At 42.4% G+C, this 24960-nt stretch overlaps 1 protein-coding gene across 3 annotated transcripts in view; it reads left to right on the top strand.

Moving 5' to 3' along the window:
* The window catches only part of TBXAS1 (thromboxane A synthase 1), a 207316-nt gene that overhangs the window by 67885 nt on the left and 114471 nt on the right, over window positions 1-24960 (top strand). For all 3 annotated transcript variants that reach the window (XM_083574202.1, XM_083574203.1, XM_083574204.1), the window contains exon 5: window positions 18184-18280. In XM_083574202.1, the coding sequence (XP_083430328.1) occupies window positions 18184-18280 (97 nt within the window). The remainder of the gene's footprint in view (window positions 1-18183; window positions 18281-24960) is intronic.

Here is a 24960-nt window from a genome sequence, read left to right as displayed (position 1 = left end):
AGATAACATTTGCCGCTGCTTGAATTAACCACTCTAATTTTAAAACTTCATTGTGACATGTTAGGCCCACATCTTAATAAAAAGGCATTTTCAGTGCAGGTTAAAGATTCCTCTTTTCCTGGATTTTGGAGTGGGTTATCATGTCCTATAGAAGGGACGCGGGTGGCGCTGTGGGTTAAACCACAGAGCCTAGGGCTTGCCGATCAGAAGGTCAGCAGTTTGAATCCCTGCGACGGGGTGAGCTCCCGTTGCTCGGTCCCTGCTCCTGCCCGCCTAGCAGTTCAAAAGCACGTCAAAGTGCAAGTAGATAAATAGGTAACGCTCCGGCGGGAAGGTAAACGGCGTTTCCGTGCACTGCTCTGGTTCACCAGAAGCGGCTTAGTCATGCTGGCCACATGACCCAGAAGCTGTATGCCGGCTCCCTCTGCCAGTAAAGTGAGATGAGCGCCGCAACCCCAGAGTCAGCCATGACTGGACCTAATGGTCAGGGGTCCCTTTACCTTTACCTTATCATGCCCTATATACTGCTGATGTTTTGACATTGTTGTTGATGTGATTCTTCCAGTTGTTGCTTTGTTAGTGTATTAATGTTTTAAACTCTGTAGTTTTTATTCTGTTTTGTAAGTAGTGTAGAGACTTGCCAGCAACAATAGTCATATGAGTCCATTGGCACCCCACTGCCTTTATCCATCCTGAAATTAGTAAATGTGCCAACTGTTGGTGCTGTTATGATTCCAGTGTTTAATTTTTACATATATTGTGGGAATACTCCCAGGTGTGGCACAATTTTGGCATGACAAATGAGTTAGGATTAACCTTGCTTTGCCTGCTTCCTCGAAATGTTCAATTGGAATTTTAAACCTAGGCCATACACCTTCTTTCATCGCACTATTTGAGCATCACGTGTTCAGGATCCACAGAACTGTACTGAAAACTAAAAGGATCACTACAGCAGAGATGATTGCAATTAAGTGGTACATAAACTGTCAAAATCACTAAATATTAATAATACATTTGGACGGAGCAAACTCACTATGGGGGTACAAATCCCTGCAGTAGGTACATCATATATTTCGAAAAGCAGCAAAAATGTCCGGGATGTATGGCAGCCCGTATCAGAAGAGTTGAGATTTTGCCAAACAATTTTTGTGTCTGGATTTTTACTTCTTGCAATATGGCAACCCTAACATATATACCAGCTCTATACTGAAATCCTAAGCAGCTGAACATTCAATGTAACCTAATGACATGTAAACAAAAGCATTTAAATTTTAAATTTTATTGTTGGACTACTGGTGGTGCTGTTTTTGCAGAGTGCACACACATCTATACAGTGTTATGCCTGAAAAACGGCTGGGCATCATCCGCCATCCTCTCCTACTCGATTCTTATGAATGCAAGGAGTGAATGCAAGTATGTGGAAGGATCATACGTATAGTTTGGCTTCGAGTTTGACCTGACAGTCTTGGAGGAGATACAGTGCTTTACACATTCCCGATTGAAAATGGCTTCCAAATGAATACGGAGAGCAAATACCTTTATTCCCACCCCCCACCCCCAGGATGAATATAGATATTTGAAACCGGAGCCTGTATTATTATTTTCCTAAGGTCACTTGAATCATTTGACTGATACCATCACAATTGTTTTCTTTTTGTGTGGACTGGTTTCCTTGACAGCAGGATGTCAAAGCAACTTTGCAGCTTCATTCACGTCAAAACAATATATGCCTTCTATTCTGAAAGCCCTCAGGTCTTGAGAGGATTATTTTAATCACGGTTTCGTAGGTCACAATAGCTGCTCCCCCTTTTCGGAAATGAACGCCGCCCTTCAGTTCTCAGAGTGTGCTTGAAAATCTTATATGGAAGGTCTCAGTAGAAAGTGGGGAAAGATATTCACTGTTCAACTCATGTAATTGCATATAGTGAGGGAGCATAGCTCAGTGGTCAAGCACATGCCTTGGATGCAGGTTCAGTCCCTGGCATCTCCTGTTAAAAGGAGATTAGGAGACAGGTGATGTGATCTGGGTCCTTGGAGAGTGACTGCCATCAGTACTGATGAACAAATGGTCTAATCTGAGGCATTTTCCTATGTGTGATTCTGTCTGTTTTTTGTGTGTGTTGTTGGGTGACTATAAAATATAGCTTGACGGGTCAGAAGCAGTGGTCCAGCTAATGGAAGATTTATCTTCCTCAAAGATCTGCTAGATAACTCCTGGCTGACATTATGCTCTATTTATGTACCTAATACCCAACAAGAACAATTTCTGGATGAAACTTTCACGTTACTGCGCTCATTTCAGTAAGGTGAAAGTGGTGATAGGTAGTGACTTAAATCTTGCACTTATTTATTATTTTGATAAAAGCAGAACGTCTCACCTACCGCACACCCCATGCACACCACCTGCTTTTAAAACATCCTTCTATAACGTATTACATAACACATTTACTTTGAGGCTTGATGCATAGCCAATCCAGAACTAAGAAACTGTACACATATGTCAGCAAGGAATAAAAATTATGTCATATTGGATTTATTAATCATAGAAGGTCTGATTAATCAGGTTAACAACTTAGAGAATGGTCTTCTTAATATATTGGACAGTTCCTCTTATCGCCAGAATACAATGGGGAGTACACAGTTTTAAATCTTTATTGGAAATTAGACCCCTGGATACTATTAGTAATAATTTTTTTACTACAGAGAGACTCCTGGTTTTTTTTAAAAAAGATTAATGACAACTTCAGTGGTTTGGGACACGTCAAAACTGTGATCTGTAGCATACATATAAGTAAAAGAAACAGAATTTTTAAAAAGGGATACAAAAGGTAAATGCCAATCTAATTCAAGAAATACAATATCTTGAAACTAGACAGAAATGCATGCAAAGAAATTTATTGGGGGGGGCATGGCAGAGGAGAAGAGAAAATTCTAATGCACAGGCAGAAATCCTTGTGCAAGTGACTTGGTGCCATTTTGGATAGAGGCCCAGGTAGCTCCCAGGGCCTTTTCAGGTGTAAACCTGTCATTCTGGAACACCCTCCTGCCAAAGGTTTCTAGAGTTCCCACTCTGCTATCGTTTTCTGATCAGGTTAAGACCCCTCTTTTGCTTGCTTATGTGCGTGTCTTTGCTGCTATGTTCATGGTGTTGAGGGCCTTTGCTTTTTTATTGCATTTTTCGTTGTTAATTATTTTAGGATACTTATGCTCTCTCATGATTTGATTGTTATGGGGCCTTTTTTATATTGTACACTGCTTCGGAAATTTTGTATTGAAACTGATACAAAAACAACTCCCTGCCATGTGGGAAATTAAAGTTAAGAGAGTAGGATCTAAGAATCTCCCCTCCAAATAATCAGCCGCTTGACCTTTTGAAAAGAGGATCACTCAGCTTTCGAACTGAAACGAACAGTGCATGTTATCTCCAAAAGGAGATCACCCACAACTAATTACATCTCACAAGGCAACAGGGGCTGTTCTTCATGTTAATGTTTTCTTGCTGTGGGGGGAAATGGCTCCTTTAACATCTGTTGTGGATTGGGGGTTTATTATTATTTTTAGAAAGCATCTCTTCATTGTAATATCCACATTGCGCTGAGCTGAATACAATAATTTCAACTGACTTTTTAGAAATAGCATTCCATTTTTTTATGTATGTCAATAAATTTCTTCATTACTACTTTATAGGGTTGTTTTCCTGCTCATATATAGGTTTTAGATTTCACTCCTCCCTCCGCCCAAATCTTACTGGTCCCAGAATCAATTTTGTGCAGCTGCATTGTATTAGCTAAACGAAGAAATATCCCTTCACCTTTTCCTCTCTCTTTGCTGGAAGAGGGAGGATTAAATCACCTTTTAGGGTTGTGTAATTATAGCTTGATGCTAAGAGCACTGTCCTTTGTGTGTTTGGTAGGTCTGAGCTTTAGCTTTAGCACAGTAGCATCCATTAATGTGCTTTCACTTCACTTGGCTACAAGTAAATTGAAGTCCAATGATACAGAAACGGCAACAGACACATGCAGAGAGTTGGGATGTGAAACATGAAAGCAGTGGTAATGTATAGCCCTAAATGGTCTGGGTCCAGCACATGCCTCTGGGAACATAGGAAGATGCTTTATACTGAGTCAGACACTGGTCCATCTAACTCAGTGTTGTCTACAAAGACTGGCAGCGATTCTCAAGGGGTTCAGGTAAGGGATACTTCCAGCCCTACCTGGGCTTTGAACCCGTGACCTTCTCCCACTGAAGCACAGCCCTTCCTCAAATCCCCAAGTTTTATTTATTTAGAAGACTTCAAAGCTGCTTGATTGAAAAATCTGTACAATAAAATTGAAGATAATAAACAATGTTAGAATCCACACTTGAAAGCAAATATATACATAAAACCATCTTTATTAAAAATATATATAGAACTATCATTATTAAAAGCAAAGAAAATCAGTAAACCTTTTAACAGATAGTTCCTGCACCTGCTCTTCAAAAAGCAGGCCTTATGCTATATTTCTGTCTGCTTTTGAAAATCCACCAGTTTAAAAATTGGGTTGCTATGTTATTATTCCGGAAACAAGATGGTCAAATCACTCTTTTGCTTGTAGAACCTAGGACCAAGCTTAATGTGATCAGCTGTCTTTTATTTAGTTATCCTTCAGAGCAGCTGAATGTCCCCTCCAGATGGAAATTGCCCCCCCACTCATCTGTTGGGGGAAAATAAGATACCTGTTTAACCTGTATTTCTCTCCCGTAGCTATTAAAGCTGCAAAGTTAAATGTGTGTGAGACAAAGGCAAAGATTGACTTTGGGGGAATGAGGGAAAGAATTAACTCCCTCTCCCCCATTGCCAGTGCATAGGGTCCTCCTCTCTGCAACTGTTATAAGTATAAATTGTTTTTAAACAAAACAAAAAAAAGCTAATTGGGTCTCTCCTACATCATGTCAATGTTGGCCAAGAAATCTTGCAGTTCTTTGCAGATCTCAGACCTATCCTGTACAGTGCCACAGGTCTCTTAGTCTTGGAACTACTAAATGAGTTTCAGGCAGAGACTTGTGTGCAGGTTCCCAGAAGACTGAGCCGTAATCCCTTCATCTTCTACTTTCTGTCACCCTGCAGATGACCTTAATAACGTAGCTTTAGAGAGGGTTTTTAAATATATATATCTGTATTAGCTTTATGGAATCTCTCTGTACAGAGGCAGCATACTCTGAATACCAGATGCCAGGGACAAACGGGGTTGTTCACCTTTATGCCCTGCCTATGAACTCTCAGAGATCTCTGGCAAGTTGCTGTTGGAAGCAGAATCCTAGACTAGATGGTCCTGGGTTTGAGCCAGCAATGCGATTCTTCCGTCCCTCTATTCTTCTGCTTATTCATCACCCTTGGGTTTTCTTTCTTGATATAGCAGCATTGTTGCACGCACCCCAATCTCCAAGCAGTGAGAGATGGCGGGGATTCCAATGCTTAACCTAGAGCAGATCCCAGGATCTGGGTCCAACAGTTATTCCCCACGTGATCACCAGCAACCGATACTCAAAATGCATAATAAAACAGAAACTAACCAATAACCCCCTCCCACAAACACACTAAAAAAACCATAGAATGCTAATTCAGCCTAATAATAATAGTAGTTGATGGAATGAGAGGGACAATGTCACACTGTACTTGACCAGGACATGAGCCTACCCATTGGACCAAAGTAGGGCTAACAACTTTTGATTTTCAACCTCCACCCACCCCGGCCTCCTTGGATTGTGGGCTGTGAGGGCAGGGACAGGCCAAGATGGAACCAGGATGGTCCAGAGGGTTTGGGGTGCTATGGGACAGATTCTGGAGCTGGCTGGCTTTTGAGATCCCAGTATCTGCCCCTCAACTCAGCACTCCAATAACAAGGGCTGACATTGTTTGAAGCAGGAGCAACAAAATGTTCAACCAGCGTAAGAGAAACAAATAATCACTTTATGAGAGTGAATGGAAACAAACTGAAAATTCATAGAACAGTGGTCTCTTGATCGCTCCCATCTCTGGCCTTTCTTCATTTGTCTTGGGATCAGTGAGAGTTTGTATAATTTAGAATTATGTGTACATGAGAGAGACTGTGTCAAAGTGAGTGAGCATATGCCCTAGGGGAGTGTTGGACACCAGCAGGGTCAATGTAATCTATTTTGCATGTCTTTTTTTGCACGTGGGCTGGAGATATTGAGGGAGAACACAACTCTCTTTAAAGTTCTGTCTGCATCAACAAAACAAAACAAAAATCTGCGAGTTGGGTAAGAGATTAAATAAAAGGCCATGCAGACAAATGTTAGTTGGCAACCTAATGGGCAGCTATGAGCCCAGCTGAAGAAGCTGTGTAAGGGGTGGGGTGGGGGAAAGATGTGGCAGAAGAAGTAGTTGTCCTCATGTGGCATGGAAGCACCAAAACTGAATGCTGAGAATGTTCATGTTCAGTGTTACTTTTCTAGAAAAAGAGGTGCCAGAACTCACCATGATCGCCTCCCTTGTTTTCTTATAATGGCAATGGTGCCCACTCAAGAGGTTTGGTGAGTTCCGGCTGAAACCCCCCCCCCATCTTGATTCTGTTCATTGTACAGGTGTACTGTAGACTGTGTGTGCCCTTACACAAAATGTGTGAACAGTGTTTCCTTCTGCAAAAATAAAATGTCCAATATTGTCCTGATCCCCTGGCCTACCTGGCAGACAGGAGGCCAAGATGAAGTTCCAAGTCAGAAGCCAATCCACATGGTCCAAGTAAGCCAAAATAGTAGTTCAGCAGCCAATCTCAAAACCCAAGGAGAAACCCAGGTGAGGTCCCTCAACATGGGCAATTGAGCAGACATAGTACCTCAGCTCTGCTGCTGCCTTATAACTGTGACTGCTGATTACAGCATCTGGGCTTGATGAGGCAGGTGACCCTCACCTGCTCTCAGCTTGTCCCAGCTGAGGAGTCACATGCCTCCTTCCCCACCTGGCCAGCTAGTGAACCAGGCTGCAGGCCCTGGCCTGCCTCTGCTTCTGGGAGTGCTCTGCCCGCTGTTCCCTATGCCTTAGGACCTGCCGTGTTCATGGGACGGGGGCCTCTCTGGTGAGGAGTCCTGCTGCTTGGCTTCCTGTGCACTGGCCCCTGCCCCATCATCCTCCTCTGTCACCCTGTGAGTATTGTCTACAACAGCCTCTCCTTCCCTATCCCAACTTGCTCCTATGTGACACACTCCCAGCTGCACCCCTCACCAGGATCCTCTTCCTCCTCCCCAAAACCCTGCATGTTCATGACAAATATACTCATTCAAGCATTTCCTTAAGTCGCACAATTTTGACTTTTGTATTCTGTCTCTTAATACAACAGAATAGCCAGATGTGTGGTAGACTCAGCTTCTGCAATTCCGCAAGGACACATGCATATTTCAAAAGGGGTACCCTGAAATTTTCCTTGGAAGGGTTCAGAAAATAAATCACTGAACCTACATAATATTAAAGCACCCTCATATTTGGGAAGATTTAATATTTAAACCCATAATTTGAATTCTATCAGTAATAGAGGGGAGGTATCATTTTATAAATACTGTGTGTTTTGGGGTTCTACATCCCTAACTCTGAGACAATGAATGCCTTGCTCTGTTTAGCCCCATCATTGTCAAATCCTCAGGGGAGAAGCCTCATTGTTTCAAAGAAATTTCATCCATGCAGAAATGTAAGTTACTGTTATATAGTTGACCCAAGTTAAGTTTTTCTAAGAGTGGAGAATGCACAGAGAAGATTTTGTAACTGTAAAAGGAGATGCATCGGATGAAGTGGACTGTAGCCTAGGAAAGCTTACACCATAATAAATGTGTTAGTCTTTAAGGTGCCACAGGGCTCTTTGCCATGTTTGCTGCAATAGACACGGCTGCCCCTCTGGAAATGTAAAAGGGGAGTGCAGCTTCATAGCAGCTTGAAAAAACATGGCTCTGTATTCCCAGTTCCACTGAGAAGCTGATAATAGTAATGGGCTGAACCACTCAAGGAATGTCAGCCACGACATCACAGAGAGGTCAGTCAGGCATACACTATGTTTTAAAAAATGCAGACAAAACAAACTCCGGTTCAACTGAGTGAAAATGTCACAGCCGAAGCATGGGTAATAAAATGTGGGCAAATACAATAGCAGCTTGGTGGGAAAAGCATTTGGAAACCCTCTGCTTGCCAGTGTTTGCCAAGATAAAGTACTGCAGACAGTTTCATTCTCTCCCAAGCAGGGGAGCTGACCTCGTATCTTATTAGGATCACATTCCTGTCCAAATGGAGTAGTAAAGAAGCACAATCCTATTAACAGCTTTCATGGTGTGTTAATGAAATGAAATACTGCTTCAGCTAATCATCAGCAACCATATATGACAAATGCTCGCATGTAATCATGTCAACTTGTTAGGCTGAAAAGAAGCCAAAATATATATAACCTTGGGATCCTAAGGCCCTACATCCTCTGAACCTGTCACTGATAGAGGCGCATTTCATAGTCTTATCCCAATAAACGTTTTTCAGCTGTGTTGTAGAGGTTAGCTCTTTGACAGTCCCCCAGAAACAATTCACAAAATCAAACTGGGGTGTTACGGAATATTGGACAATACATATGTGGTTTTGGTACTCTCCGTATTGTGGAGGGAAAGTCCTGGTTTCTCAAAAACTCCCACGTCACGTATAGAAACTTGAATGTGAAAATGGGTGGAAGAGTAGGGGCTTTTCACATCTGCATAGATTTTATGTGTGGAGGTGTTTGAGTAATAGGAACACAGGAAAGTCCTGTTAGACTTTGTGTCCAATGTACCTCATATTGGCTACTCTGACTGTCAGTGCCTTTCCAGGTTGCCAGTCAGAGATGTGTATTTTGCACCACCTGATGCCTTAACTGGAGATGTGAGGGATTGAAACTGGTTTTTTTTGCATGTACAGCATATGCTTTACAAGTAATATACAATTTACTACTATTAATTCACTACTTGTATACAGCTTGATTTATAACTCTTGACTCAACAACCCAGTATGCACATTGAGGAAAACTATGTTTATTATTTTGTAATTTAATTAAACAACCTCTCTTAATATAGCCCCTATTATTGTTAAATAAATAAAATAACAATAATAGCCTTCTTCAGCATGCATACTGGGTTTGTGAAACCACTTTGGGGTTATTTAACCACTTTGAGGTTTTTTACAGTCAAGCAGTATATAAATTTTATGAAATAAAAATAAATAACATAAAGGACCCCCAAGTGGCTTGTGGATAAACAACAACAACACGGAGAAAATGCAACAGAATAAAAAAGTGCAACCAAGGAGGGCACATATAAAATTAGTAGAAAAACAAATTGAAAGCAGCATCATTATAAAAGAATTATATATTTAAAAATAAAATAAAAGCAGGCCCAGGGTTCAAAAGATTTTCCTGAGTTTTTTTCACTGCCTTCCCAAAGGCCAGACAAGCCTCCCTCTTTTGCTCATCCTCTTCTGCTTCTAAAAGCATGGAACACGAAGTAGGGTCAGTGCTTTTTGGGGGGGGGTGTACGCAGGGGTACGCATACCCCTAAACATTTTGTGAATCTTAGTTTGGCCTCGTTGAGGGGCAGTATTTCAATATGAGTAGGAAAATGAGAGAACCCCTAAACCTTTATTTCATTTTATTGTTAGAAAAAAAAGCACTGGAGACACTTGTGTTGCGGATGTATGAGCGGAAATGACCAAGTGTGAAACTTACAGCCCAGTGTGGCTTACATAAAATAAAAATATTTAAATATTTACGCAATAGCATTTTAAAAAAAAGCATTCTAGTGCAAATTTTAAAAGTGATTTTACAAACCCAAACACATTGTTAAAATGGCACGTTTCGGTGCAATTTTGCTTTCCTGCCCACACAGCTACTTGGAACATATGGGATATACACATAAAAAACAAAACACTTAACCCACCAAAGAGTGGAAAGTCAGTTGCATTTCTGCATGAAGCTTACAGAAGAGTAACAATTAAAGCCCTCTGTGCGTCAGCGTCCTTGAATTAGCAGCTCTCGTTTGCCAGGCGGTCGTTTGCTGACCCTTAAGAGAAGCAGGGATTTAATTTTTTTTCAGGCTCTTTTGGGAAAACTGTTTTTGGAGAAACTGTAAATGTAGCATTTATTAAGGATTTGCTTTAGCAATGCCCTGTACTTAAACTCCTTAAACTTCTCTTTTCTCAATGCTTTTTATGCAGCTCACGATAAGAAAGTTTTTTTGTACAGTATGGGGATGTGGAATGGCATAGAGACTATCTTTTTCTTTTTTTCCCTTTTTTTTACAGTAGAGTAGACAGCACTTTCAAGGCTAGAGTTTATGGAGGAAATGATGTAGTGAAAAGTTTGCTGATGCATATAGTGTATGGAACACTTGAGTGTGACATTTACAGCGGAGAGTTGAAAGAGTAGCTGCCTGTGTGTAATCTCATGTAAAACTGTTGTTGCAGCCTTGTCTGATTTCATTACCAGGAAGGAAAAGAACAGGAGAGAGGACTGGATAAATGGGATTATTATTTTCCCAGATTTTCCCCGGTCGTTACTAATTCTATATAGTATGTCCAAATCTAACATATGAACGCTATTAAGTCGACATGGTTAAACCAGGGGAGGTAATCTGGTCCTAAATACCCATACATTCAGTTTTATGCATTCTTACTTTGGAGTAAGCCCTCTTTATCTTAGTGGGACTTAAGCATGCATAGTATCAAGCTGCATGGGCATCATGCTGCAGAAAAAAAAAAGGCTTTTATGAGAATGCTGTTTTTTGTTCATTACAAAATGAGGGGCAAGGGTATGTATGTCCTAAATAGTCTGCTGCATGCCATTTGCCATTTCTTGATTTGCAATCTGGCTATTTTAATATGCTTCAAATGCTAAGCTCTGGCTCCCGAGATATCAAATGCATTCAGGATTGCAGCAGCCACTAACAGAACAAAAGAGAGGGAAGGGCTGGAGGAGGTACTAAAACCTCTTAAAAAAGTAAATGTTCCGGATGCGAAAGAGGACAGGGGTCCTGCATCCTTGACAGCTGTATAGAAGAGGCAGGAACTCTGTTCTCCTTTTCATCTGGCCCAGGTTGGCTTCTCTGGACAGGCAAACCGCCCAAGCATACAACGGCCTTGCATGGAAATTCATACTTTAACGTGCTATTACATGGCAGAGCTTTCTTCGGTTGTTGTTTTTCCTAATAGACCTGACAGACGTGGAGCTCATTGGTCCCTGAAATGCCAGAAAGTATGATGACACCATCCAAATAAAAGATAATAGATTGATCTAGCAAACCTCGAAATGAGTCCCAGAGGAAATGCTGGAAGGTTTATGTAGAGTTTCCCATTCCAAGGAGTATGATGTGAGGCGTGATTAAAACATGGCGCCCCAGTTGTCCATATCACTGTAGCACACAGGTGCTAGGATGCCATCTTGTTGACAAGGTGACAAGCACCTATATTTTCTGGCCAGCTTAGTGTTTCTACACACTAAAGACCAAACTAGATGTGACAGGGCAGCTGTTAATGTGTTGAGCCTTTTGTATATAAAGTAGGGTTGAGGAGGTCTAATTTTTATGTGCAAAGGGTGTATGGAAAATGAGGAGTGCCGCCTTCTCTGCCATGTCCTACTGCACTCTGTTCCTTTAAGGAGCCCCCCCCCCCAAATCTGGCTCTAATACTGGAAGCAAGATGGGCTGGGAGAAGATTGCTTAAAGCCGTAGAGTCAGGCATGGAGGGGGTAGGGGGTGACTTGCACTCCCTACCCCCCACATTCTTACTTTATGTAAAGACTGGATCCCTCTTCATCCCTGTTTTAGATGCAAACAAGACAGATATGTGATAAACCAGGCGAGCTAGAGCAACCCACATGTATTTTACACTGAGTTAACTATCCTTACGAACAATTGGATGGCACTAGGTGTTAGATAGACATACCAAAGATACAATGCACTTTAAAAAAAGGAGACGACCAGCTTTTGTTGCTTATTGTTGCTATATTTATTAAGAGTTACTAAAAATAATAGCGTGTGCCCTTAAAATACACTTCCTCTTTTCAGTCTAATTTTGAACGTATCCAAGAACGGCCCTTTATCCTTTGCTAAGAAAACCTTTCTGCCCCCAACCCCACCTTCTGAATTCTGAAACGGAGTCTTTGTCTATGTAATAATCTTGGAAACCTACTGGAGAATGCAAATAGTGACATAAAAATAAGCATGCAACTGTGCTGTTCTTTTTAAGATGCACACAAACACCTCAGGTTCAGAACCACTGTTTTTGTAAAAACTGCATCTGGGCTGTGCGTCACACGCCACTTTTGTGCCAAAGAGTCAACATTATGCATTGCAAGTGGACCTGGGTTTTATTTGCAGCAGGTCATTTTGCTGACCCCTGAAATAATTAAGCAAGTGGTGAAGGCCTGGTGTCTATTTTTAAATGAGTAAACATTTGCGCTTTACTTTCTCTGTGTTTTTTACCTACCTGCTGTCAATGAACGTATCTAAAAATAGGGAACAGAATGGCTTAGGTTGTTCCTCTGTTTTCTTTAGAAATGAATGACACTTAAGAAAGTAGCATTTTCCTTCAGCGTGTTTATATCCCGCAGTCTTTTAATAGACACCCACCCTTGCTTTTCTCAGTGTAGTTTCCTCCTCTCTTAGCCAGATAAAAGATAATATCATTTTCCATTGCATTTGGATTTTCAGATGATCTCTGCTTGGCTTTACCAGGCATCTACTAAAGAAATAAAGCAAAGCCTTGTTTTCAACCCCCCTCTGCATCCCCCTCCCCGTTTTTCTTTCCATTATGATCCAAGCAATGTGTTTGAATTCGGCACAGAGCTGATAACAGATAGGCAGATCAAAGCCTTCTGCAAGTTGATGGACCGGCTGTAAACAGAGTGAATGGGGCACAGGTGTTTTCCCACACAGATGCCATATTGAACAAAAACAGCCCTTTATGTAGTACTTGTCCTGTGAAGCGAAGCAAAATCTGAATGGAGACCATCCTACTGTGTTAATGTACATTGTCTCAAGCTTTGGCCTCTAATGGTGTGTTGATGAATGACAGGAGATGTTAGAAAGGCCATTGCTTGCAAGCTTTGGACCTAGCACAGGTGAGTCACAATCTAATGCAAAAGGGAGATGGTTGTTTAAAAAGTGATTGATTGCTTGCAAAATGGTCAAAGCCCTTCATGCACACCAGAGGCAGGAAAATATCCAAAACATTACACAATATGCAAGGAGACTTTGTGTAGTAGTGCAATGAAGAGGCTGACCTGTGGATAAGGAAGCACCCAATTCATATTTTTACCACATTCCCAATAAGTGGCCTTTGGCAGTGCATTGTGTTACAATGTCTGCCCCTCACTTGCTAAAACAATTTGCATATAGCGTTTTAAACACCCTATATACAAATGCTAATTGTTATTTAGCATAATCAAATACACTGGATTGTGCAACTGTGGAAAAACACAGAAAAAGAAATTTATAATCCAGAGTTATCCCTTTGTAGCACAGACTAGTCTATGCAAGGAAATTATGGTTTGCGTTGGAAAATGATGAATGATAACTAGTTGGATGAATGCTTATTTAAACTGTATGTATTTTGTTAAAACACAATACATCACTGAGGAGGTGGACAGCGTTTTTGGTCCTTGAAGTCTTATTAGATAAATTTACTGGAGAATGACAACTGATTAGCAGACATGTAATTTAAAATATATAACTATTTGCATCAATACGATGGGTGTTGGGCTAGATTTGGTGGGTGTGCTGCACTTACATTGTGGTGCAATCTGCACTGAAGCCCTTTTCATTTGTGAGTCACAATTGTATGCAATTTCATGGAGCACATCACTGTTATCTCTCTTGTTTATAACACCACTGCATGCTACATGCAACTGCGAAGTGTAATAAAAAGTGGGAGGGTCTTAATGTGTACTGTAACATATTTCTTTATCACACAGCATGGGAAGCAGATGGTGCTTGAAGAGTCCATTTCTTTAAAAATCACCTTCATACCATGCATCTGCACACTTATGTAGTCAGTAGATGCAAGTCAATGGAGAGAACAGTCTCTTCATCAGCTTGCGATAAGGGGAGAGAGAAAAAGGCAGGCACTCTAGCAGGGGCGGCACATTCGGTTCTGACCCCTGAGATGTCCACCCCCAGCTCCAGCCCACTGAAGCCCCCTAAAAGCAAAGCTTTGGGAAAAGAGCTTTTGAGTTGAGCACAAACTGGGAAAGGCCGAACTGTAGCAAATATCACTGCTGCATGAAAACAGCAACTGATTTTCTAGAAGAAAAGGACTAAATGGAAAATCTTAATAAAATTTTATTAAAATGAGATTTCCTTACTTATCCGGCGATCCGGTGTAATACGTTGTCTGAAGCCTCTGGGCTACCTTTGAAGCATTATTGAAAACATTAAAACATACACATTTTTTGCAATAATAACATTCCCTCTAATATTTCACAGATGATAGTAGGGACATACACTTCAACGCCCTAGTTCTCATACCAAACCTCCCCACCCCCTCACATCACACACATTTCTAAAGATCTTCTGTGTCTTTTGTATGATGTACAACAGCTTTTTGGAGCTTGGTGCTTTCCAGATGTGGTTAGACCACAGCTCTTGCCAACCCTAGCCAGTGCTGGAGCTGATGGGAGTTGTAGTCCAACAGCATCTGGAGGGCACCAGGTTGGCCTAGGCTGCTGTACTCATGAAGTTTGCCACTGGCTACCTGCCACCAATTTTAAAGCCTCGGAGGCTGCTTTAACTTTTGTTTAAAGATATATTAGGAAAAACACAATTGCCTTAAAATAGGTTATTTAACTGTTCAAAACAGACATCTGTGTGAGGCCTGGCAGGCTGAGCCTGGCATTAGTGTGTCCGTTCACATGCACTGGCATCGAACATAAGGTATAATCCCTCCTTATGTGGAGGTTTTAGCTTCAAGACGACCCTAAGGAAGGAACTTCGGCCTTCAGGAATGACAGCTGGAGCAAGCTGCACTAAATGTTGAGAAGGATCACCAAATGGCAAAAATATGCATAGTGGTCACCCAGGGAGGGACAGGTATAAGGATATTGGGGGTCGGGGGTGGCTCAGAGCACCTGTTTGGTACTTGCTGTGGTAAATAGGGACAGTTGGGAGCTTGTATGATAAAGCTGCATCTATTTGAAGCCCTCGAACAGTATCACCTGCTTTACCCATAAGAAAGCTATCCCAGCAATCTGGTTTGTGGGAACAAAATCTCTTTGGCTCCCTCTAGAGCCGAAGAGTAAGAACTGGTGAGCTCATAGGCCCCTCTGGCTTTTTAGATTTAAAGCTCTGTATAACACTGTTGCTTTTATATATCACAACAGTTTTGGGCTGTTGCCCTAAATTAGAACAATTTTGGCATCCTCTTTGCACCACTGATTAATTCGACGTGTGCGCGTGTGTTAACTGAATGTTCTTTCATAGATCTCAGCCACAGCAGTGCAGATCTCAATGGCCTTGCATCTTCTACCACCAAGAGTTCCAGGTGTCCAAACTAGCCATTCCCTCCTATGTTTCACACTATACGTGGCTCTACCTCAGATAGATCTCTTCGTTGGCCGATTGGCTGGCTCTGTATGTGGAATGACAATTTGAGATCACTGGGTGCTGAAATAGATGCGCCACTAGCCTGATACAGCAGGCTCTTTCTATGCTTTCATGGTTAGGAAGAGAGAGAGAAAGAGATGGAGGTTCCCTAAGTATTTCCTCAGCCATGAAACAGGCTGTGTGTCCTTTTTATTTATTTATTTTTGCATTCTTAAATAAGATTTTATTAAGGCCTTTCACAATCAGAGCCGTAGCTAGGTGATCTTGCGCCCCTGGCAGAACTGTCCAGATTTCACCCCTTAGCCACTGACAAATTAGCTCTTCTTTCTGCCTCTCCTCCATCCCACCCCCCATTCAATTCACCCTCTATTTAAAACCTTTTCTTATGAGGCAGTAATCAATATTTTTATTTACGGACATATTTATGGACATATTTTTAGCCGATTTTGCACCCTTGCCTGCGCACCTGGCGGGGGCCAACCTCACCACCCCCTAATTATTACTATTATTATGAATTAAAGTCAACCATAGTCTTCTTCTAGTCCAACATCATTAAGAAACATTCTGTCCTTATTCCCCCAAGAGCTTCTTCACTGTGATTATGTATTAAGTCATTGATCCAGAATTACTTACTTATTGTACAGTCATTAATTCACACTCAAATCCATATCTTCCAATACTACAGAAACATGGTGTGTTTCCTAAAGGCAGTAATATGGGGGGGCAGGGCGAGAAAGAATCAGTATACATGAGCCCCTTGAAGAGCAGGATATGAATAAATAAAACTTCTTAATTGCAGCAGAAGTGTGTTGTGTCCTTAGGGGGGGGGAATCCCACTTTTGGGGGGTTACTAATAAATAAATAAATTAAATACTACTTTGCAACAAACTGCTTTGGAATGACACTTATTTGAAATTACAGAAAAAGCATATATGAACATCTGGAGTTGGATCCAGTGGTGTGGCTTAGTTGACGGTAAGGGGAGGGAAGCATTTCTCAGCAATCCCCCCTCTCTTCTGAGGCTTCCCTCCCCTTGTCCTACTGCTAAATCTGCAAGAGCATCCCCAAACCTTCTGAAACATATTTGGGGTGGGGTGGGGGGAGATGCAGAGGGGAGGGGGATCACCAAAAAAAAAAAACATTCTCCAAAAAAATCAAGGTCATGATGACTCTGTCTGGATTTTCTCCGCAAACGCTTTCTGCATCTCAGCTGCTTTTTAATTTTCTGTTAAGGGAAGGGAAAATGTAAATGCACATAACAGAGAAATTGGAGAAGCAGTCATCGTTGGAGGTGAAAGAGAGTGCTTGCTACCTTGTGTTTTTGGATTCCCCCAATACATCTTTCCTCAAATGAAGATCAAACCTTGCATAAAAGCAATTTCCCTGGTTTTACCTGTATATTTTTAATTCATTTGTGCTTCAGTGGGTTTTCTGTTTTCATCCTTATCCCCCCCTCCCTCTCACAAACTCAACACCTTCCTGTTAAATAACTGAATTCATCATGATGACACCGGAAGATCCTATGACTCAAGTACAACAGAATAGCTTTTAACTTCATTGTAGGCTGTCACCGTCCTCAGAAAGATCTATTACGGGCGATGAGTGGAAATGTGCAACCAATTTGCTAGTTCCAATACATTTTGATCCAAATAAACATAATGTGATTCAGGTTTTCATAAAGAGTTTCATTTTATGTTGTCCGTTAAAGTTAATTTCATCCCTCTGAAATGCTGCTAAGGGAGCATCTGTGGCAGATTAATATTTCCACCCACTGACTGCAGTGTGAGAGTGTATTGGGTGCCAATTATTGCTGCATTTCCTCATGTAGCCCTAATTTTAATCTTGCTAGAATTTGGGAGGGGGTGTTGTACTGTGTCGAAGTCTTGTTTATTTGGTAGAGTCCTTTGTGTGTTTGTCTATGTCATGAGTTGGTATACTGTTCAATCTGACTCTTCGTGACCCCATGGACCAGAGCACTCCAGGCACGCCTGTCTTCCACTGCCTCCCGCAGTTTGGTCAAACTTATGCTAGTAGCTTTGAGAACACTGTCCAACCATCTCGTCCTCTGCCATCCTCTTCTCCTTGTGCCCTCAATCAGGGTCTTTTCCAGGGGGTCTTCTCTTCTCATGAGGTGGCCAAAGTCTTGGAGCCTCAGCTTCAGGATCTGTCCTTCCAGTGAGCACTCAGGGCTGATTTCCTTAAGAATGGATAGGTTTGATCCTCACTCTAAAAACCAGCATCTCTGGCATCCCCAGGTGAAAACCCTACTTGAAACCTTGGAGAGCTGCTGCCAGTCAGTGTAGGAAATATTGATATAGATGGACCTGTGGTCTGGCCCAGTAGCTTCCTATGTTCCTAAAAGAGAACCCTTTGTGGATGATTGAAAACAGGACAACTATTGAGGAAATAGAGTAATATTTGAATAATTTACTGACTGAGAGCCCTGCAATTGAGTAAGGCAGATTAAGAATCCCTATGAAAGCCCATCTTATCGGTTAGGAGGGTACACCTGTCTGAAATGGTAGCTTTTCTAAACAAATAGCCAAGCACAATTCTGTTCGTTATTAATACAATTCTCCATTTCGTGTGCAGGTATTACATGGGTCGTCGTATGTACATTGTGGTATCTGAGCCAGAGATGATCAAGCATATCTTGAAGGATGATTTCGGAAACTTTACTAACAGAATGGTAAGTAACTCTTCTTACAAATGCTAAGGTTTGTTGTTCTTCTATAAAGAACAAGAAAGCCTCCCAAAAGTACATTGAGTTGCCTTTCAGAGGCAGTTCCTCCGCAGTACTGTGTAAGGGCTGCTCTGGCACTGACCCACCACTATTTGGGCCAGGGCAGGAGACGCTCCACAGCTGGTACCATGCAGTGGCTAAGAAGCCAGAGCAATTGCTCATAAGCAATGAGCATTTGTGCCTCAGCCACAACTGCACTGGGTTGCTTCAGGGCCAAACTAGACAAGACACCATTTATACAACTAGCATTACTGGGGTGGTATGTGTGTGATAAGGATTAGGACCCTGGTGGGGCTCTACCGAGCCCTGAGGCCCATGGCAGGTGCTAAGCCATGCCAACCCCTGATGCCGGTTCTGATTAGCGTTTCCCCAGTCAGTAGCAGACATCAGGTTGCATGGCCTCATTCATACAGTGGTACCTCTGGTTACGTACTTAATTCGTTCCGGAGGTCCATTCTTAACCTGAAACTGTTCTTAACCTGAAGCACCACTTTAGCTAATGGGGCCTCCTGCTGCCGCCGTGCCACCAGAGCACGATTTCTGTTCTCATCCTGAAGCAAAGTTCTTAACCCGAGGTGCTATTTCTGGGTTAGCGGAGTCTGTAACCTGAAGCGTATGTAACCTGAAGCGTATGTAACCCGAGGTACCACTGTACTTCCATTGCTTCTAGTTTAGAAAGCACGAGGCTGAGAGATTTTCTGTTTGCCCTGTGCTTTCTAGGCCCAGGTCTGTTGGCCATGCTGCTTTCCGCAGGAATTCGTGCTCTTTACTGCTGAATCAGAGCAAACATCAATCTGCGGGAAACCCAACTGATGGGTTGTTTTAATTCAGTGGTAGAGAGCAGGTTTCCTCAGGAGAAAGCAGCGAGACAAGCAGAAGTGTGGGCGAGCCCTCACTTTTGGCAGACTTGCCTTCGAGTGGGAGTGGGGTGAATCCTACATTGGTTTCCACCCTCTTGTTTCTCGAAGATGCGGTATAGTTCTGTTCCTGCCATTTAACTTTGATTCAGCTGGCTTGGTATTTTGTCGGGACAGGAACTATGTTGTGTGCCACAGAGTCAGTTTGCCGCATTCTCTGCTCTGAAGGAGTTGTGTGTTTGAAGGGCTGTAGCCTTTTTGTTGAGTCAGCAGCAGAAAGCGTCTCTGCCCGTAACTCTGAGCCTTTGACTGCCTTCCTGCCTGAGCAATAAATAATGTCTAAAACTGCCTTGACATTGACACGGAATCGCTGTCACCGTCACCTAACTCAACCTCCCTCCCTACGGCAATCCAGTCCATACCCAAATGCCCTGAATTTGCCTGGAAATAGCACTTCTGGTACTGAGAGCTCTCTCTGTGGTTTCTCTATCTCCATTGTGTGCAGTGGAGATGTTCCTTCTTCTATGAAGCAGAAAGTTGGAGGGACGGACCAGAATATAGTTTAAATTTAAAAGGGCCTACATAAGAAATAAGTTGCATAATAGCATGCCTAGTCTCTCACATTTAATATTACCTGCTTGGCCCAAAATGACGACGTTGGAGAACATCACACCCCATCCAATTGCTTTGTATAAATGCAAGCAAAAGTCTACAAATCGTAACTGTGTGTGGCAGAGAACATGGAGGGAGAGACAAGCGCACTCTGGCTATTAAGTAGAAGTATTTCTATGTTGCTTTTAATAAACGTGAATCTAAAGCTTTTTGAAAATTACTCTGAGCAAGCCCTTTCTTTGCTTTTATTTAGAAATTCTGGTTGCAAGTGTACAATATACTGTGCAAAAAATTAAAAAACCACCGCTCTATCATGTCCTCTCTCTCCCCCGCCCCCCCCTTGCTGCCCCTAATGCTATGCTGATGAAACTGAGAAAATAAAGCATTCGGCTTTTCAGAATAAATGCTGACCACAAAGCTATGATAATACAGCTCATTCCTGAGCTGGAACATCCCTGCTGCTCTTACGCCAGGACTTTTTCTAAAAGAGATTGAGGGCAGCTGCTGTTTTTACAATTAAAGCAGCACTCACAAAATTGTCGATCTGATGTTTAGCTCATGTTTCCATAAATGAACTGGGGGGGGCATCCTTAGGGGTGCAGTGACAGTAGGAATTTAGGGGGACATATTTAGGGGTGCATTGGCGGCAACTTCCAACTCTGGCAGGAACTATTGCTGACCATAAGAGGAGTGGGATAGAAAACTTTCCACTACATTATTATTTCTTCTTCTTCCTCTTCTTCTTCTTCTTCTTCTTCTTCTTCTTCTTCTTCTTCTTCTTCTTCTTCTTCCCTATACCCGGAGGTCTCAGGGCGGCTCACAGAATAAAATAAAAAATATAAAACCACAAAATACATTTTTTTCATTTAGAAATACACCGTTTCATAGAACTTATTTATTAATTTGTTGCTGTTGTTGTTGCTGTTGTTATATTTTCTTAAACTTATGAATTGCTTTCCCCCTTAAAAATGTAAGTCAAAGCAACTTATAATGTAACAAAAGTTGGGCCCACCCCCACTCTCAGCCGAGTGGTAGCTAGATTCCAGGAGGGTCCAGGTGCTCTACCAGTATCTGTGATCCTTTGGAGAACTAATGACATGGCAGAAGTTGTTCTTTAAAAACAAAAAACACCCTGACAATTTTAACTGAGGTGTAGTTAAACACCTCTATCCCAGGTGAGGCACTGGCTTGGAAAGGAAGCTTAGCCTGTATTTTTCCACTGGCCTGCAATTTTCCCTTCAGTGCTGCAAACAAGTCCTATCATTTATTAATTTATAGGGTTTAGGGGGTCTCCCCAATCTATAACAATAACACATACAGTCATACCTCATGTTGCGTCCATTTCAGGTTGTGGTTTTTTTGGGGGTTGCAGACTGCCGAAACATGGAAGTACCGGAACGGGTTACTTCCGGGTTTTGGCAGTCGCACATGCGCAGACGTGGGTTGCGAATGTGCATCCCACACAGATCACGTTCACAACCCGAGCGTCCACTGTACTTTAAAACCAGCATAAAACTAAAACAGAACAAGATCTAAAACTCATGACTTTGTTTTAAGAGGCAGGACTAAAACATCCCAGCCACTGAACTGGGTCTTGAAAACCAAGGAACACAGCATCCTTGCTACTTATTGCTCCACTAGCGGTGCTGTCAGACCAGGCCTTTGGGGCAGAAGTCCAGGGCCCCACATAGCAGGAGGGTCCCCCATAGGAGGTATGCAGAACTAGCATACCGCATTTCAAAGTAAAATTGCTTAGCTGCATCACCGTACTCTGCCTGTTGTATCTGTTCATTCCTAAACAGCCCTGCCTCCCACTAGTTTACAGTGCAAGTTCTTTTGATAATGATATGCTAGAAAAATATAATTGTCCTAAAATAGGCTTGCAAAAGCTCAAAACATGCCTCAGCAGTTGCAGCCTGTGAAATGACTGGCTGTGCACTGCGTTGTTGTTGTTACTATGTATTTGCTTTACTCATTAAAGTAAAAGCGACTTACAAACCTCATTGAAGTAATAAGACCAATTGCAATAAACACAACTGATGAAAACCTAAAAAAACAAACACGCATCCATGTAAATAAAAGACAGGTCTAGCAGATCCTGACCCACCCAAAAAGAGGCCACAAATACTTAAAAACCCTTCATCCTAAGGACCAAAAGTACGGAGCTTTAGTGCTCACATATGTGCATATAGAGGGACGCGGGTGGCGCTGTGGGTTAAACCACAGAGCCTAGAACTTGCTGATCAGAAGGTCGGTGGTTCGAATCCCCGCAATGGGGTGAGCTCCCGTTCCTCGGTCCCAGCTCCTGCCAACCTAGCAGTTCGAAAGCACATCAAAGTGCAAGTAGATAAATAGGTACCGCTCCGGCGGGAAGGTAAACGGCATTTCTGTGCGCTGCTTTGGTTCTCCAGAAGCGGCTTAGTCATGCTGGCCACATGACCCAGAAGCTGTCTGCGGACAAACGTCGGCTCCCATGGCCTATAGAGCGAGATGAGCGCCGCAACCCCAGTCGGGGTCACAACTGGACCTAATGGTCAGGGGTCCCTTTACCTATGTGCATATAGACAAGGTGCATAAGTGTGTACATACATGTACACACACGCGCGCACCCACCCACCCACACCTTTTGACTTCTAGAGACCCTGGGGGGAATGACTATACTATGGCAACACTAACAAGGTATCCCCAAAGGGCAAAATAAGAATGGAATAAGGACAGTGATCTATCATGTACAAGGACTAGGGAAGAGGACCCATCTTTGCTTATGGGGACAGTTGGAGGTGATTTGTGTGTGAGGGTGAGGGGAGCTAGAATGTGCTGGGTGAAGGGATCTGGGATTGGGGTGGCTCAAAGGAGCCAGGATATTAAAAGTAGAGAATACCCTTATTGGAACACTTTGACCCTTTCCTTGCTCAGAAAAATTCCATGGCATTTAGCAAATATATTTTGAACAAAGATATATTTGGTTGTTGTTGTTTGTTTTTAAGGTTGTTTTCTATGAGATTTCTGCCTACTAGTCGGTTCATAGATACAGTGAACCTCTCTAAAATGTTTGCTGTTTTTTTTAAAAAAACAACAAAGCCGTCTGTAATTGGGAGTCAGGCCTTGCTGTGTTCATGAGAAGAATGACCTTAATCTGATAAAATGTGCACTCGCCAGAATACCTTGTTTGCTGGAAGGTTATTCAGAAGAAATCAGTTTAGTTTAATCGGATGGTCGAGTTCTTGGAAGATTCTGATTGGTTTACTACCTGAAAGAGCAATTTGGTGGTTAGGAAGGAAAAGGGAAGAGCAGATTCCATGTGGAGCAAAGTTGTGGAGCTTAGCCAGGATATTCCAGGAAGAACTTTCTATTTCTCGGCAACAAAGGAGGGCCACAGCTCGGTGGTGGAACATCTCAGTTGCAGGGCAAGTTTATTCCCTGGCATCTCTAAGTAAGGCTGGGAGAGAGCTCTGCCTGTCATTGCAGACAATCGTGACGGATTAAATATAATACAGCTTCCTATGTTCCTGTGATTAACAGAAGATTTTTATTTTTTTAAAGAATACCTTATAGAGCATTTAAATGTTTGAATAGTCAGCCAAGGAGAGCTAGGAAAGATAGCAAGAGTCACTGGGTTTTATTTGCCATGATGGCTATGCTCTGACTCCATGGTCAAAGGCAGAAATGTTTCTAAATAGCTGTTACTGGAAACTGCAGGAGAGGAGAGTGCTGTTGTGCTCGAATCCTGCCTGTGGGCTTCCCATAGGCACCTGTGAGGACAGGATGCTAGACTGGATGAACCATTGGCCTGCCAGCAGGCTCATCTTACGTTCTTATTTATGCATTATTTTTTTAAAGTTATACAGTTAAAATATACAGTGGTACCTCGGGTTAAGTACTTAATTTGTTCCGGAGGTCCGTTCTTAACCGGAAACTGTTCTTAACCTGAAGCACCACTTCAGCTAATGGGGCCTCCTGCTGCCACCGCGCCGCCGGAGCGCGATTTCTGTTCTCATCTTGAAGCAAAGTTCTTAACCCGAAGTACTATTTCTGGGTTAGCAGAGTCTGTAACCTGAAGCGTATGTAACCCGAGGTACCACTGTACCATGTGGTCTGTTGATTATTCATAGCATTTGTGTTCAGGGCACTTCTCCCCAAAGTTTCCAAGTCGGCTGCAATTCCTGCGCTCATCTTATGATTGCGCAGCATCCCCATAACCCAGCACTCTCTGCTTTGACTGGCAGCTGCTCTCCAGGGTCCAAAAAAGAACCCTTTCCCATCAGCAGCTATCAGATCCTTTTTAAATGGGAAGTTGCAGGCTGAACCAGAGAGCTTCTGCATGCTAAAACATGCATTCTCTCACTGAGCCACAGACCTTCTCATATTCTAAAGTCTAATCAGAAAATTAATCTTAAGCGGCAGGGGTGCAGGGCGGAAGATGATGGCAAAAACTTCTCAATAATGTCTGGGAAGCTTGAGCCTTAGAAGGGAAAACCTCGAAACCTGTAAAGACTGGTTTGCTTTCTTTAAAAGATTTGTTTTATACTACATGCCTTGAATCACTATTTGGTTGTAAAGATGTATATTTTATTCTGCTTAACGTCCACCTAATTAATATTCTGGGAACAGCAGGGCTGAAGATATATCAGGTACTTTAAAACTATGATTTTATTTAATCATTTCTGAAATTTAATGATGGTGTCCAATTAATGAATAGTTTATGGGAATGTTCTCTTTATGATCTCCTGCCACCGCATAGAGTTAAGGATGCCAGCAATTAGGACAAGAGTTGCTCAGTTTTGCCTTGCTCAGTGGCATTTACACGTTGTCCTAAAAACGTGGTGTGACTTTGCGTGTAACGGGGCATGATCCAGCCAGTGTTAAGAGAGCACCATGGGGCAAAACTGAGCAGTGACTAGGCCCAACCAAAAGCAAGAGGATTCATAGTGAAACAGTATGGTTGCAATCCTGGAGTAAGACCCAATGTGAGACTTGCATCCAAGGAAACATACACAGGATTGGGAGGTGTAGCTCATCCCATTGTTTCCAGTCACACTTAGCCACAACTCATTTTCATTAGATTTTGCTCGCTGATCTTGACAGGAGACCTCGGCACAAGCTTAAAGCATGCCCCCTTCCACAATCAATGAATGTATTTCCGAATGCCCAAATTAG

Source organism: Podarcis filfolensis (assembly GCF_964270895.1).
Source record: "Podarcis filfolensis genome assembly, chromosome: 10".
Lineage (NCBI taxonomy): Eukaryota > Metazoa > Chordata > Lepidosauria > Squamata > Lacertidae > Podarcis > Podarcis filfolensis.
This window is presented reverse-complemented; position numbering and strand designations above follow the sequence as displayed.